At 36.3% G+C, this 17,042-nt stretch overlaps 1 protein-coding gene across 2 annotated transcripts in view; it reads left to right on the top strand.

Moving 5' to 3' along the window:
* Positions 1 to 1,837: 1,837 nt before the first annotated feature.
* Positions 1,838 to 17,042, top strand: part of LOC149566184 (uncharacterized) — a 30,958-nt gene continuing 15,753 nt past the window's right edge. The window contains exons 1-6 of one of the 2 annotated variants that reach the window (XM_089819594.1): positions 1,838 to 3,697; positions 3,804 to 3,929; positions 5,471 to 5,566; positions 5,794 to 5,853; positions 15,278 to 15,346; positions 15,541 to 15,600. In XM_089819594.1, coding sequence (XP_089675720.1) covers positions 5,489 to 5,566; positions 5,794 to 5,853; positions 15,278 to 15,346; positions 15,541 to 15,600 — 267 coding nt within the window. In that variant the 5' untranslated portion in view covers positions 1,838 to 3,697; positions 3,804 to 3,929; positions 5,471 to 5,488. The remainder of the gene's footprint in view (positions 3,698 to 3,803; positions 3,930 to 5,470; positions 5,567 to 5,793; positions 5,854 to 15,277; positions 15,347 to 15,540; positions 15,601 to 17,042) is intronic. The other variant, XM_089819593.1, reaches the window with a different exon arrangement.

Here is a 17,042-nt window from a genome sequence, read left to right as displayed (position 1 = left end):
TTGAAACAAAATCCAAACACTTTTAAGCCTGTGGGCATCCATGATCAAATTTTATCAAGCCAACAATAATATAAAACATACTACTTATATTCAGCCAAATATCTGTACATGATTATAGAAGTGGGTATTACTACAATTGTCTGAGATACAAAGCTTCTTACAAAAACAGAGTACAAACATTATAATTCATACATATAGGCCATTATTGATCATATAGTATCTATGGATCAAACTACTTACAACATAGACTATATATTATCCGATATCTATCAACTTCACAGGATAAACCCTAACCAAACTTGAGCAAAATCCCAAAAGGACATCAAAGGCAATACCTTACTTCTAGACCACCATGATAACTTCAGGTATGTCGTTAGGGTTCTCTACATGATAATTAGGAGGGAATTTGAAGCCAGTCTTAGCCTTGCTGGACTTTTCAGAGTTCGGTGTGTAGAATTCTAGGGCATCAAGATTGTCAAAGTTCACTCCTGGTTGAATGTAGGCCTTGGACAGAGTAAGGTAATTGATTAACCATTCTCTGCTATTATATGACATGACATATTCTTATCACACATTTATTTTTAGTCCCCAACTTTTATAAAGATATATTTTTCAAGTCAAACCAAAATATGAACTTAAGTAATGGATAAATTAATTACATGACCAAAAACTATATTATGATTTTGGGAAGAGAGCCCAAATATTCAATGCCTAAATTTTGGGATTTACGTCATCAAGTAGAACCTAAAACCTTATTAGTACCTGCCTATATATGTACTAATGTTTTCAATAGACCCCCCCCCCCCCCCCCCATTTAATTTATACAACTCTAAAAATATTCAACTTCTAAATTTTGACAAGATTTTCATTTTTAAATTAATTTATGTTACTTACCATAGCCATATTATCCTCATTTTGAATCATTTATTTATTTATATACATTCATTGTACACAATGTGAAATTTTTTAACCAATTAAATGGTGCTAAGAACCAAATAAAAATCTAATTCTATCATAATTATATGTTACAAACCATTATTAAAATTAACAAACACAAAAATAAAGAGTAAATACAAGATTGAAATCAATTCAATTAGTGTCTAGTTTTAATTATATAATTATATTTAATTTGATATTTTCAAAATTAATTATATAATAATGATAATTTGTTTGTTATATATAAATATTTAATGATAGAATAATGTATTTGATCTAGAATATTAAGATATATTATATATTAATTGAATTGAACTTGGTGTCAATCAAATTTTAAGTATTTTCTAATTTAAAGAATTTGAATCTTATTTTAAAAATATAATTAAAATTAGCACCCACTTAGTAATACTAGATTATAGAAAAATTAATTTTGAGCTCACTACTATCTATAGCTTTAATTTTTTGAAAATTTTGAAATAACTTAACATAAGTTTTACATATCTATAAACTTAATTTTTATATATCTATAAACTAATAAAAATTAACTTAATATTGTTACATAATTATAATCAAATATATTTTATAATACATAAATGTTAATCTTTTCTAAAAATATCAAACAAATATCTAGAACTAATATCATAATATTAATATTGTATATTCATATATTATATTTCTAACTAATATTACATATATTTAGTTATAATAATTTCTCATAGCTCTACAGAGCTCTTGTTAAAATTTTAAAAGATATTTCATAATAAATTAATGAATACTTATAGAATAAATTTATATACTTTTTAATCACTTTTATAAAAAATTAAATCAAATCATTTTAACTTTTAACTTTTTTCTTTATGTATTGTCTTGAGCTATTTTAAAAGTTACCGCAACCCATACATCCATCTGTGACATGCCATAGACATTGGCACAGATTTGCATGGGAGCCGGTACCAAGAAGCTGTTTGGTATTTCTTCATCTTGTCACAAACCCATCAAGCAGGGATTATTTGGAACTTGGAAGTGAAGGGCTCATATGGGTGAAGAGCTCGTTGATCGACTTAAGGAGAAAGAAAGAAGCTCAGCGGTTCGTCCTGGGCTTGTCAAATGTACATAAAATCTGTTGGATATATTATCTTCATATCTGCAGGAATGGAGTGAAAGGATAGACCCCCAAAAATCTGGAAATAAGGGCTAAAAGCCATGATTGCAGGTATTTAGGAGCTCAATCATCAATTTCAACTACTCTTTGCTTCAACCAGACAGTACTGTGTGACCCATTAACTAAAATGACTCGATTTCCATAAAGGGGGCCGAATCTCTTCATCTCCTTCTCTCTGTACTTTCAATGTCCTCCATTAATGGCAGTCGCCCCTCTTATAGGCTCACGGAGTAGGGCACAGTACTCAAATTCGAATTGCCCTTGAATTTATTAAGCAGCACATACTGCTAATCCCGTAACGAAAATTTCTTGATTTCCGCCAATATTCTGGGAATCGCTTCCATTCCTCCCTCTACTTTGCACGCCTCCATTAATTGCTGGCGCACATCCCTCCCCTAAAAGAAGTCCTGATTAATTGGTACAGGATCCAATTGCAGGGGGGATTAATTATTTGTAAGGTTACAAAACAACGGTACAAGGACACAATTGCAAGGGTTTCCAAAATGACAAATATCGCTGCAGCAAATCTTCTGGATGAAGATGTATTACTGTAACAGTTGCCTTACGTGCCATAATGCTTGCTTATGCCCCGATAATTAATATTATGTCTAGCGTTTGCTCCTAGCTTTCTGATAATATAGATATAGTGAGCTCCCTGTATAATCTGATCTCTGCAGATTTCATTGCCCCACCCTCAACGGTCCCTTCTATGCGTTATATGTGTTCCTATATGATTAGGTACTTCTGTTTGAAGTATGATCTTTAATGAATAACTACCTGAATGCCTGGTTTTTTAATACATTTTCTGTGTCAAAATACAATGCTATTCTTGAATAAGCTGCCTAATTTGATTAGTTTCTGACATCTTGGCTCTTTTTAGTGACCCCATTGCCAAGAAAAAAGATCAACCGTGTGTCTAACTCAGTGCAGTAATTTCAAATCTACTAAAATTTCATCTAGAAGGTATAAACTTTCTAGATTGATAAAATCCCATGCACCGTCCACCATGAGATATATACTTTCTCTTCCAACGATGGATTTGGCCAATAAGATACTGTTTGATTGCGCGTCTTACAAATGATCATGTGGGAACATCAACTTCCCTCTCTACAGAAGAGACGGAAGAACATTAATCCCTCAGTGGGTTCGCCCAAACCCCTGCGATCGCCATAAGCCTCTGAAACCCCTAAATGACCTAAACCCGAAAACCCTAAAAGCCATGAAAGATATGCAGAGATGAAGAAATTCGGAGTGGGTATGATAGAAATCTGACGCAAACTACTGGAACAATGATAAGAACAAAAAAAAAACTATGAAAGCACAAGGAGGATATGGAATAGAACATACCAGCTCGAACACAAAACCATGCATTGTCGTCAATTAGAGGTTACTCTGGAACAGGAAGGGTAAAATCAATCTACTTGGGAGCTTGAATACTCTCATAAAACTCCTCCCTGACGAAGTTCAGAGATTCTTCCTTCCGACATTCTTGAAAAGCCTCCACTTCCATGGTGTGAATTCACCTCTGCCTCTCAATCTCAAATCCTCTCCAAACACAAAGAGATGCAGGCCTGATGGACGCTTCACTTCTCTCTCGCCGTAAGTGACAAAGAATGCAAAAAATCAACCATTTCCATGTTGCTTGTCCAAACGAGCCTCCGTTACTCAAGAAATCTGTAATAATTGTTGATGTGCTATGTAACAGGGATGGGACCGGGTGGGAAAAAACAGCTGTATCATGTAGATAGCCATTGGATTTGCAGTCAAACGTACAGAAACTCAAAATCCCTTTTCTAACACCCAAAATCATGGCCGTTGAGACACACTAAAGGTATCATTGGACACTTTAATTAATTGGTATGTCTTCCCGTTTAAACAGATAGAAGAGGAATATAATCAAATAACAAAATACAGTGTGCCTGCCTTAAATTTTTTCACCCTCAATTGGAGGGTTTTTCACCCTCAAATTTGTGTATGATGTCTTGTGTAATCTTCTATCTGTCATTGAATAAATTATAATCTTCTGGTTCAATATTTAACAAGTTATGCCTTCAATTCATTATGTTTATGCACACCAAATTTCTGCTCTATCCATGGCAAGGTCACCGGGAGACGTGGAGACTTGGAGGTCTCCGGTACTGGTACGGCAATTTTCCAAAAATGGGAGACGGGGGTACTTGGAGACAACAATTTTTTTTTTATAGTTTAAAGAGGCTAATACTAAATACAAAATTTGAAAATTGTAATACTGTAAAACTAAAAGACTAGAGTAAATAATAATAGTAATGTCACATTAATGTAGAGTCAAATATTTCAAAACTCACATATCACAATATTGTATCTCATTGGTCTTGATTTTTGCATAAAAAACATTAAAATGAGGGCTAAAATATATAAAATTATTTAATATTGTATTTTACATTTATATTTTATCAGGAGACTTCGATGAGACTTCACTTTTTGGATTAGGAGACTGAGAGACTTAAGGAGACTTCGCCATGAAGTCTCCAACCTTTTTTGAGGTCTCTAGAGACACGAAAAGTCTCCGAGACGTGACTTTTAGGGGGAGACGGGTCTCCCCGTAACCATGATCCATGGTGATTATGTGATTGAATTTGAAGTTCACAATTCATTTTCTGAAATCTCATCTTCTTTGTTTGAGTTTTAACAATAGGTGTATCTGCAAATGAAAGGTGCTAATCTCAACTTATTATTGGATTGTGGGACTTTATTTCTGGTAGTGAGAGTTTGTTGCTTTAGAATTCACCTCCTTTTTTGGAAGAGTTGAATGGTTTGGGGGCTTTTTCTGCCCTGGACGAATTGCTGCTACAAAGAGGTGTGAGGAAGGGGAAAAAAGAAATATCATAGATGAAAGCTGTGGAGGCAATTAACAAAGGCTCCTAGTGGACCATGGAGCTCTCTTTTTTAAGGATAGGAGATAAAACACGTTTGCTTGTATCTGCTAGGCTTTAGTGTTTGCTCCTAGCTGAAGCTTTGTAATTCTTTGTTATGCAAAAATAAGAGGATCTATTACCATTTATATGCAAAGCCTATGGGATAGTTTGAGAAATTGAATATGTTGAAACCAACTAAAGATGCTAAATTATTTGATGATTTTGTGAACATCATATAATAGGAACTATTAAATTTTTTCATTTTTGGCAGAACAATCTTCTTTTGCACAAGGAAATAAAGCCTGGGAATAATCTGATTAAATTTTGCAACATTTAATCTTAAAGTCAGAGTTGTGTCTTTGGATTAATGAAAATCAATTTTGCTTTTATAGTAATGCATCAGTAAGTTTATTTTCTATGAGGGACAAGTTGTTAAATATTGATTATTCTATTGCACTCTATGCTTTCTGCTGTACAGAACACTTGGTGAAGCACAATGGCCTCACTAGATTCTCAACAACAGGGACATAACAACGCAACACCAGAATACCAGCAAAAAATAAATACCACCATGGTATGTTGAACTTCAACTATCTACTATAACTTCTGATATGCACTGTAAACAACAACAAATACTGCTTACTGATTTAAAACTTATAGTGTTAAAGTCAATTAAAGGTTTTTCTTTTATCTGTACATATCTGAATTTTAGAGTTATTTCATCTTACCATTACTATATTTATATGAATTATGGTTAAACTAGTAGGGTCGGTAAAAATTCATGTATGATATTTTTTGTAGGATGCTATGTTGAAGGAAATGCCCTCTACATGTACCACCCAAGTAGGGAGAACACATAATGTAAGTTATAATTCGTCGTTATTTTGAAATTGTGGTTATAGCTCTGTATTTAGGCATTTATGAGATAAATCCCACCTCAAATGTTTCAAGTTGGTGAAACATATCTTCCAATTGGTCTTCTGTTTTTAAGATTTGAATTTGATCTTTTACCATCTGAGTTGATGGTTTTTCTTTGTAAACTGCTTCCAACTTTTTCTACACTTCATTTATGAGGTTGAGATTTTCCACAAAATTATTGAATAGTCTATCATAAGCTATAACTGAATAACTAACCTGTCATTAATGATTGCAACCAAGTGTTGAGCCCTCTGCTTGTATGTTTGATGATCAGTTAGACCTTTATATCTGTGCCAGCTTGTGGAAATACCATCCAAACGAGCCATAGAGGAATCCACAATTAGCTTGCCGTGCACATGAATGCCAAATTTTTTGAAGAAATTAGCAGTGCCATTTAACACTTGAAAATAATGTTGCACTGTGTAATTGTATAAAGACTCCAGAAGTGCCAAATTTCATGAAGATTATTATCAGTTTTCCATTATCGAGTCTCTTTTCAAGTGGTATAAAAGATAACAATGGTAACCCCTTCGATTTGCAATGAATTAATTCCACTCGGAGTTGTGAGATGAAGCCCTAAAAGAATTGCTTGAGTCTCAACCACATGATTAGATCCATCTAACAACTTCTTTGAAGCAACTCTCTTGAGTGTCCCTTCATAATCTCGGATGACTTCTGCACTAGGATTGTCTATTATTAGCATGCAGATCAGTCTATAATTCCATCATTTGAATGTGGGAGAAACTAATGATTTCTTAACAATCAGATTCATCTGTTAAGAAAAAGGAATATAGGTCTGCTTATTTTAGGCACAGATTCAATATGTAAAGGTTATGGATATGCAAAGATGGCGGGATCCTTTTTCTCTCAAATTTGAGGCATATTTATAGGAGTTCCAAATCTGTACTAATCCGTGCTTGCTCTGATCAAGGAGATCAAGTTTGGGCTAGAAGTATTTAGTCAAACAGTTAGCACGTAACCCAGGTCTCAAGCTTGGATACTGCTGTAAGAAATCCGACTCACGGGAATATAGTAACGAGACCAAAGGATTGTGCAAACAATATGAAAACTCAAGAAATAACAGTTCTGAATTTTTATTATTCTCCACTACAGCAGACCTCATACAACATTTAATCTATCCAAAACCATGGAGTAATCATTGACTGTATCCCAACAAGCTAATCTATCTTTACATTACTAACACAAGTTACCAACACAAACAAATGATAAAGAGAACCTTATATAAATCACAGATAACTGAGGAACTGTGTTGCTGTCTACAGCATGTCTTTAATGATCTCAGTTCGGGACTGCTAATTCCCAGTTACTCCAACGTGCACCAGTTGCTGGTAACAACTGAAAATGTGGCTGCCCTAATTAATCTGCCTGCTGTTCTGAACGTCCACTCCTATCTGCTATCGCTGCACTGAAGGTGACCCATGTGAAGTGTACCCGTGGTAAAGCTTGGAGTGCCTGTCTGCTGCTGCTCACTGTCACGTGCAAAGCTACTGTCGTCTCACTGCTAGGAGAACGTTGACAGAGAAGACTTTGGATAATAGGGAACTTGGCTCATGCAAAGTCCACCAACACTATCTCAGCTAGTATGACAGTCCATTCTGTTTGCCGTCCAAACTCCAAATGATCAGATAATGTCATATACATGCCAAGCTGCTCCCAGTCTGTGATGTGAGTCAATGCCACTGTAAATGAATTTAATTGCTGTATTTACCTCTCAACTATGAACGTCTGCCAACCTTGCTTGCCAAACAAGCTCAATACTATTGGACAATGTCCTATACGTGCAAGAACTCTGTGTAGATTTTAATCTCCTGCTCTCCTTCCTGCCGTGGAACTCCAACTTCCTGTAGCTCAATATCAGTCTGAATCTCAGTTCTGAAAACACAATGTGAGATACTAGGTTTGCATTTAGTCTCACCCTTTTCCTCAAGGGGTTTCGTCCTTAGGAAATGTCCAGTCACATTTAAGCAACTCTTAGAATTTGAGAAAATAACATATATTCATGCTCTCCATCCCAATGTAGCTCCACGCTTTTATAACCTCGATATGAGGGAAGACAAACAACTAGGCAATGTGGGATTAAAAGCCAATTTCGTCTTTTAGTCACTTAAGTAACTTTATAACTTTATAACATTAAAATATCTAAATAAATCACTTAAGTCACTTGAACTTTAATATCTCTTGAAATACTTGTTTGATTGCCATGCCGTCTAAAACAGGAATCTCTCCCCATAATTCCCCATGTGACCAAATACACTTTTTAAAAATAGAAAGGGTCCATCTCTATTACCTTTGACTTACTATACATAGTAAGTATGGCAAATGGAGTCCAAATGGCATCGAACAAAGGCCAAATCCATAAACCGCTGAATGTTGGAGATGAATCAATCCTCATAAAACCCTCTAATCATCCTCATTAGCCTACGAGGATCCAATATTAGGCTAACCCCTGAAATTCTGATGCTAGCAACCAATGGGGATATTACAATCCTCCCTTCCCGAGATTGCTTGCCCTCAAGCAATCCAAGAATAATAGTGAACTCCAACCTCCACCTCGATCCCAAATGTAGTAGTATGTGACACCCCTGTTAACATTGAACCAACTGCATACCACTAACATCATCAGGACTAACAACATAAACTGCAATATAACACTCAGAACTTGTGCTAATGACGTAGGAGTTAGAATATCACTAGAACAATCCTCCACAAGAAATATCTTCATCCTGGTTCTCACCCATATAATATAAACTAGATTGGAATTCAGAGCAACAATCCCTTGAAGAGACGTAGCTACAAGAGAACCATATGCACTCATGCCAACTGTATCAACCATAAGTGTAGCCACATCAAAATCTGTGGACACAAGAACGTTATTAACTGCTGCAACATAAAACTGAACCTTTACAGATGGTGAAAACTAAGCCCAACTCCACTCATGTGAGTGATCAACATCAACCTCAAACAACAGATTATCATAAGACAATGTTGCATCCATGTTAAACATAGGACTATTCAGGAAGTGAACATCAACACTTTGTTGATCGATAGTATAACATTACTTTATCACTACATCGCTCACCTCATCAACAATAACAAGTGTACTACCATCAGAGCACACATATACAACTGCTTGCATACTGCTAAACTCCTCATTGGATGGCTCAACTGACATAGAAGTGGTTGCTAATATGACAGTATCCTTGCATGCTCCTACTGCCACTATCGCTGCATCGCCATCAAATATATGATCCAGGGAACTCATGCCAACAATTGCATCATCTAACTTAACCTGACATAAATTGTCATCACATTCCACCTCAATTGTGCCCAACTCATGCAGTGTTTTCTAAGAAATTTTTCGCAAATCTAAAGCCACAACTGTATCATCACCTTCCACTCTTAGAAAAAGTGATATCATTCTTTGCTCAAATCTCGGCTTTGAAATCAGTTGGGTCATCCATTTGAGATTTTGATTTGTCTCATTCACTAGCACATTCAACTGTTTCACAATACCCTATATCTCAGAATCTCCATCCATTAGTGGAGAAGTACGCCCTTTGCGGGTGTAATGAATACCGAACCTTCTATCACCATCCATAATACTGAAAACCAAGTCCACCTGTGGGCAAATAGAAAAGTGATGAGCACTCTTCACAATGTAATGCCGATAAAAACTTCTAATCTCTGTCAAGGGCTCATCATCATCAAACTGGAAATCAGAAGATGGCTCTAATCTTTGACTTTGAACTATTGGTCGGGTAGGATCCTGGGCAACCCTCTTAGCAAGCCCAACTACAAAATCCCTATTAGGAAGCATTGTAACCAAGGTGTCTACAATCTTCCTAACCAATCGTTGAATAGCACAAGAGCCCCGAATGAGAGCACCCTTAAATATACTGTATGAATCCTCCCACAAATCCAAGCTCTCAAGCAAATACTCCATGAATGACTCAATACAATAGAAATTATATGCGGTAGCATCAATCTGCTCCCCTGCAATCCACAATTCATCTATCTGAAAATGTGACAATGCCAACTGGCTAATGCTACTAGCTGTAAGCAAAGAAGAAATAGATTCACTTCCAGTAGAAGAAAGAAAATCACCATGAGTGCCCGTCTCCACTGATGCTCTTGCCTCCTTTGTACATACTACACTCATATCCTAGACAAATGTTTTGGCCACATCATCACATTCCTCATCCTCAACCGTAGAAGCAAACTCAACACCAACCACAATATGTAACTGAACAGGGTCTGGGGCTAGTGTTGATTGTACTGGTTCTAACTCCATGGTAGCCTCACCCAACTGTGACTGTGACTCCTGAAGAGCAAATTGAGTATACCAAAGAGAGTCCACCATCACCTCAAGCTCCTAGGTGAGCTCAACCACCTGCTCTTTCCCTAACGACGCCTCATAGTAGGTGCTACCCCACTCTAGAAGCCACTCCAGAAGGTAATCTTTGTCATCAACTTACTGAGAGTAACTATGCTTCAAGATCCTAACAGCCTCTTGAAGCGCATGAACCTCTGCTAGGGAAAGACTACTATCACTGTGCTCATCTAACACAGGGCCACCCCAACCAGATGTAGCTAGCATATGCCGAATAGCATCATAATGATCAAGAGATGAATAAATGTCGTTGCCACTCACCTTCAGCTGATAAGTGACATGATGGCTTTGTAACCCCTGACTCCTATTCAAGCTTTGTGTCTTACTAATTGCACTGTGATAGGAAATTGAATCAGAACTGTCCACCACAAGATCACTCATACGTGTGCTATCATCCTTGCACAACTCTGCATCTGAGATACAACTACTATGTATCTCAAACAACTTCTTCGAAGATATAGAAGTCCTCGCAATCTCGATCTCCCCACAAGTCTCAGCTTCCACCTCAATAGTAAGATCTTGTAAACATTGATCTCGAGACTCATCAAAATCTCATAAGAGTCATCACCCAATATCTGGCAAGGGGTATCATACCTAGTGCAAATCATAGCATCATCCAACAAATCACCAGAGGTGTCCGCACTGTCTACATCCCCGTCACCTAATAGAGTCTCAGCTGCCATCACCTGACTTTGCACACATGACTCTATTCCAGGCTATGAATCAATAATGCTAGAGCATGACCCCACATTTATTGACTCCGTTGTAACACCCAAATCATTGACATCACAGCTGGGTGACTCCATACATGCATTGGGCCCACTTAAGGAAGCCACTGCCTCTTGCAGTGGAGCAACACTATCACAACTCCCATACAAATCTCTAGTAATAATTCCCTCCTCAAGAAAGCCTGAAGTATCAGTGGTAATAACTGCATTAATTGTCTCTGCACTAACTGCAACAACTCTAGGGGCCTCAACATGCTGAAGCTTAGTGTCGTTATCCACCAAGGGTACAGACACATCTACTGATCTTTGTAAAATGGGTCCACCATCAACACTGCAGATAGGACTAGCAGGTCTTGTACTAAATACAGGTACATCTACATCATGGACACCTATCGGGGAAAATTGAAGCTTCTTTCCTTGCAACCTCAAAGTCGGCTTTCTAAAGGCAGAAACTATATACTTCGCTGTCCTCTCAGCTATCTCTGGATCCGACAAGCTCTCTACCAACCTCTGTTGACGAAGCTTAAGTCTTTCCATACTCTCCTGCAAAGTATTCATTTTTGTGCTAAATTCCGCATTACTCCACCGGCTTCTAGAACTACCAATCTCCCATGTCTGTCCATAGAAGAAGAAAGCTAGAGTGTTGATCACTCCAAATGCAATAGCAAATCTGAATATAAAATAACTTTCCTGCTCCACAAGATAGCAAGACTTATAGCTCTGGCAATAGCATCACTTTATTTCTCACATAGAAATACTCTTCCAAACCTCCAATAGAATCAATTTTCAAAACATTTATTAGAAAATTTCAACCATTTAGATTAAACCTTTTGTAAAATGTTTCTGATGAAATCTCTGATTAGAATTTTTGATAAACAATTTCTGATAACCACATAGGCTGACAGAATACACGGCTCTGATAAATAATAGATTGGCCGCCAACTGAATCCAATTGGGTGTCTATGCTACCACCAATAACCACAAAACTCACTGGCTATTATAATTGACTCATTTGAATGTCATCCACAATTTTGCCAAAACACCTTTGCAATAACAATAATAATATACTCTTGGAAACTTTGTGATTTCTGATTTGTTCACAAATGAAAAACAAACCCAACAGGGTGGCAGGTTTGGCACTCTCATTAAATTTCCCTGAAAATATTTTGTAGGCTGAAAATTTGTTTCACAGGTTGCCAGGATGCACAACTCTGATACCACTGCAATAATCCCTGCTTGCTCTGATCAAGGATATCAAGTTTGGGCTAGAAGTATTTAGTCAAACAGTTAGCATGTAACTCGGGTCTCAAGATTGGATACTGCTGTAAGAAATCCAACTCATGTGAATATAGTAACGAGACCAAAGGAATGTCCAAACAATATGAAAACTCAAGAAATAACAGTTCTGAATTTTTATTATTCTCCACTATAGCAGACCTCATACAACATTTAATCTATCCAAAACCATGAAGGAGTAATCACTGACTGCATCCCAACAAACTAATCTATCTTCACATTACTAACACAAGTTACCAACACAAACAAATGATAAAGAGAAGCTGATATAAATCACAGAGAACTGAGGAACTGTGTTGCTGTCTACAGCATGTCTTTAATGATCTCATTTCGGGACTGCTAACTCCCAGTTACTCCAACATGCACCAGCTGCTGGTAATCTGTCACAGCGTGGTGTCTTTGACCCATGAACTCTCTACAACTGAAAATGTGGCTGCCGTAATCAATCTGCCTGCTGCTCTGAACATCCACTCCTATCTGCTATTGCTGCACTGAAGGTGACCCATGTGAAGTGTACCCGTGGTAAAGCTTGGAGTGCCTGTCTGCTGTTGCTCATTGTCACGTGCAAAGCTACTGTCGTCTCATTGCTAGGAGAACGTTGACAGAGAAGACTTTGGGTAATAGGGAACTTGGCTCACGCAAAGTCCACCAAAACTATCTCAGCTAGTATGACAGTCCATTCTGTTTTCCGTCCAAACTCCAAATGATCAGACAATGTCATATACATGCCAAGCTGCTCCTAGTCTGTGATCTGAATCAATGCCACTGTAAATGAATTTAACTGCTGTATTTACCTCTCAACTATGAATGTTTGCCAACCTTGCCTGCCAAACAAGCTCAATATTGCTGGACAATGTCCTATACCTGCAAGAACTCTGTGTAGATTTCAGTCTCCTGCTCTCCTTCCTGATGTGGAACTCCAACTTCTTGTAGCTCAATATCAGTCTGAATCTCAGTTTTAAAAACACAATGTGAGATACTAGGTTTGCGTCTAGTCTCACTCTTTTCCTCAAGGGATTTCGTCCTTAGGAAATATCTAGTCACATTTAAGCAGCTCTAAGAATTGGAGAAAATAACATATATTCATTCTCTCTGTCCCAATGTAGCTCCATGCTTTTATAATCTCAATATGAGGGAAGACACAAACAACTAGGCAATGTGAGATTAAAAGCCAATTTCGTCTTTTAGTCACTTAAGTAACTTTATAACTTATAACATTAAAATATTTAAATAAATCACTGAAGTCACTTGAACTTTAATATCTCTTGAAATACTTGTCTGATTGCTATGCTGTTTGAAACAGGAATCTCTCTTCATAATTCCCCATGCGACCAAATACACTTTTAAAAAATAGAAAGGGTCCATCTCTATTACCCTTGACTTACTATACATAGTAAGTATGGCAAATGGAGTCTAAATGACATCGAATGAAGGCCAAATCCATAAATCGCTGAATGTTGGAGATGAATCAATCCTCAAAAGACCCTCTAATCATCCTCATTAGCCTACGAGGATCCAGTATTAGGTTAATATCTGAAATTCTGATGTTGGCAACCAATGGGGACATTACAAAATCCTAGGGATGGGATGTTATGGATCAATGATTCTAATTTGATTTGTTGAAAATGAAGGGTTGAGATGTTCCAAAGTGGAGAAAACAATGTTTTTATATTCCTTCCAAGCCATTAAGTGACGAACGTGAGTTTGTTTCAGCTTTGTGAAAAGGTAAACAGCTTGGATGCCCAACTTGAGAGTGCAGCAGTCTATGTCATTTGTATGATTAGATCCTTCTAACAACTTCTTTGAAGCAACTCTCTTGAGTGTCCCTTCATTATCTCAGATGACTTCTGCACTACGATTGCCTTTTATTAGCATGCAGATCAGTCTATAATTCCATCCTTTGAATGTGGGAGAAACTAATGATTTCTTAACAATCAGATTCGCCTGTTAAGAAAAAGGAATATAGGTCTGCTCATTTTAGGCACAAATTCAATCTTTTGCTTATGCCTTGTTTCAGTTTCTAGCTTAGAACAATCGTTCTAAGCCAGTAAGGATTGTGCCATGGTTTTTATATTATCCTTTTGTTTCTGTAGGTTTCCTACTTGTTGCCACTGTACATCATTTATGCCTAGTGGTCACTAAGAAAAGTGCATGGCCCGTCTTTAGGTTATAAATATATATTACTAATCAAAATATTTGCAGAGAACAGATTATATTGCTTATCAGAGAAGGACTAGGCTATAGATTATGTGACTTATCAAGCTATGACAAAACGTAGACTCTATGACTTGTTAGAGTATGATATGTTAATGGCTTAGTTGGAAGAATGTCAAATTTCATTGTGCAATATTTTTCAGCACCACCTCTTTGGGTTACACTCTAGAATCTGTTATCATATATTTAGAAAACGCAAGAATCTGTAACATTGCAAGTTGCATCTCTAAACATTTCAATGATAAATTTGCAATTCAAAATATTAATACTTAAAAGTTACACTGTCAGATTTAAGAAAGAGTTACCTAACAGTAAGTAAGTAAACATTTCATTTCCCTACCTTTGTTTGATCTCTTTGTCTACACTCATGAAGTATATAGATTGGGAAATGCAACACTTGTCCCCATGAATTTTTAATATATTAGCTGTAATTTGTAAACCCAACCTTTGATAAATCATATAAATTCATTGTATCCTTTTCTATGTTTGTTATTATTCGTTTCTATTATATAGATAATAAAACTAATCAATCTTTGATAAACCATGCAAATCTGTTGTATCTGTGTATTCTTTTCCATGTCTATTATTGTTTGTTGGAGTTTTCTATCTGCCCTTTTTTTTGGACATTTGTATTTTGGAGTTATTTCATCTTAGCATGATTATATCCATATGAAACACTGTATGACTAACGTGGTCGGTAAACATTCTTGTCTGATAGTTTTTGCAGGATGCTATTTCAAAGGAAATGACCTCTACATGTACTACCCAAGGAGGGAGCACACATAATGTAAGTTACAATTCGTTATTGTTTCATAATTGCGCATATATTTCTGTATTTAGGCATTTATATATACATCTATTTTTTCGAGATGTTTCCAATAACCATTATTATGTAATTTATGAATATTGCATGTATTTATCCATTTCAAACACTATGTAACAACTACATATTTATACATTCTTCAATGAAATATTTTGCAGGATAGCACGCCAAAGGAAATGAACTTTACATGTTCCAATGAAGGAGACAACACACAGGATGTGAGTTATCATCCATTCATGTTACAATATTTTTTTTATTACCTGCAAACATGTTTATTTTATATATTTTTGTCATCTCTTTTATATCTATGTATTTAGGTCTGTTTAAAAGATCCTCTTGGTTGTCACTATTGTTCAATGTACTCATTCATTTGTACATGGATATATGTCCATTTGAATTTATGTATTCAAGTCTCTCTTGCTATATATATTTTTCTATGAAATTGTTTTAACTTAATAAAACGTATTTGAATTTAATAAAAACAACTTAAGTAAAAATTTGTATTTTAGGAGAGTATTGTGGAAGTGCTGTTGACCTACAATGCAATACACCTCATCAATAATGGAGATCATGTTACAAATCCAGTTCTTTAGGTCTTATCTTTTAAGAGGATTACTAGCTTTGAAGATCAGACTAACCGCTATAAGATTGTGTTATTTGATGGCATTTACCTGCAATTAGCTATTTTACCTGAGCGAGCCAATGATCTCTTCTTCTCAGATAGACTAAAAATCAAATCTATAGTATCATTAACAAACTGTACTTGTTGATTGATGGGTGATTCCAGGTAGGCCTTCAAATTACCTATCTTGAGACATATAGTCATTTTATTTATTTACATAATAAAAATAGACCTAATTTTACGTGCTTGTTCCATACAAAACTAGGACAATAATCATCTTCAACCTCAACATCATCCACACAGAGTACCATATCATCAAGCGGCCCAAATATCTATACAAGACTCAACAGGTACAAATGCAAGAGGCGAGAATAATAATGTCACCAAACAAAAGTACAAAATTTGGTATCCACATACCTCGGAAGGAACTTCCACTTCCTGAAATTATCAGCCCTATAAAGGATTTAAATCCATACCAAACTAGGTGGACAATCAAAGGAAGAGTTACAACCAAAAGACAAATGAGACAATTTAATAACCAAAGAGGTAGTGGACAGGTTTTCAGCTTTAACATATTGGACAATGAAGGCACGGAGACTAGAATAGTTTGCTATAATGACATTGTAGAATCGCACTATGAGAGAGTACAAATAGGTGGCATGTATACTATTTCAAAAGGTTCAGTCAAAGAAGCAAACACCAAGTACAACAAGCTGAACAGCCACATGGAAATTACTCGACCACAATACAATACTGAAATGTTGCAATAGTGATTCACCTATTGGAGTTGTTCAATACAACTTTAAAGCAATTGCTGATATTGCAAACATTAACAACACATTAGCTGACATGATTGGAATGGTGCTTAGTGTTGGAGAGATTTCCACAATACGACGAAGGGATGAAACTCAAGTCATTCGAAGAAGCCTCAAGTTGGACTTGTCACTCGTGTCCATTGATGTCAACTTATGGGGGCCCACTTGTCTGAAAGAAGGAGAAGAGCTTAAGCCTTAAAACATTGAAAGCTTCTAAAAAAAT

The sequence above is a fragment of the Cupressus sempervirens genome, chromosome 3 (assembly GCF_028749045.1).
Source record: "Cupressus sempervirens isolate cs-2001-9-10 chromosome 3, ASM2874904v1, whole genome shotgun sequence".
NCBI lineage: Eukaryota > Viridiplantae > Streptophyta > Pinopsida > Cupressales > Cupressaceae > Cupressus > Cupressus sempervirens.
Note: the sequence above shows the minus strand (reverse complement) of the source record. Positions and strands in the feature narration are given on the sequence as shown.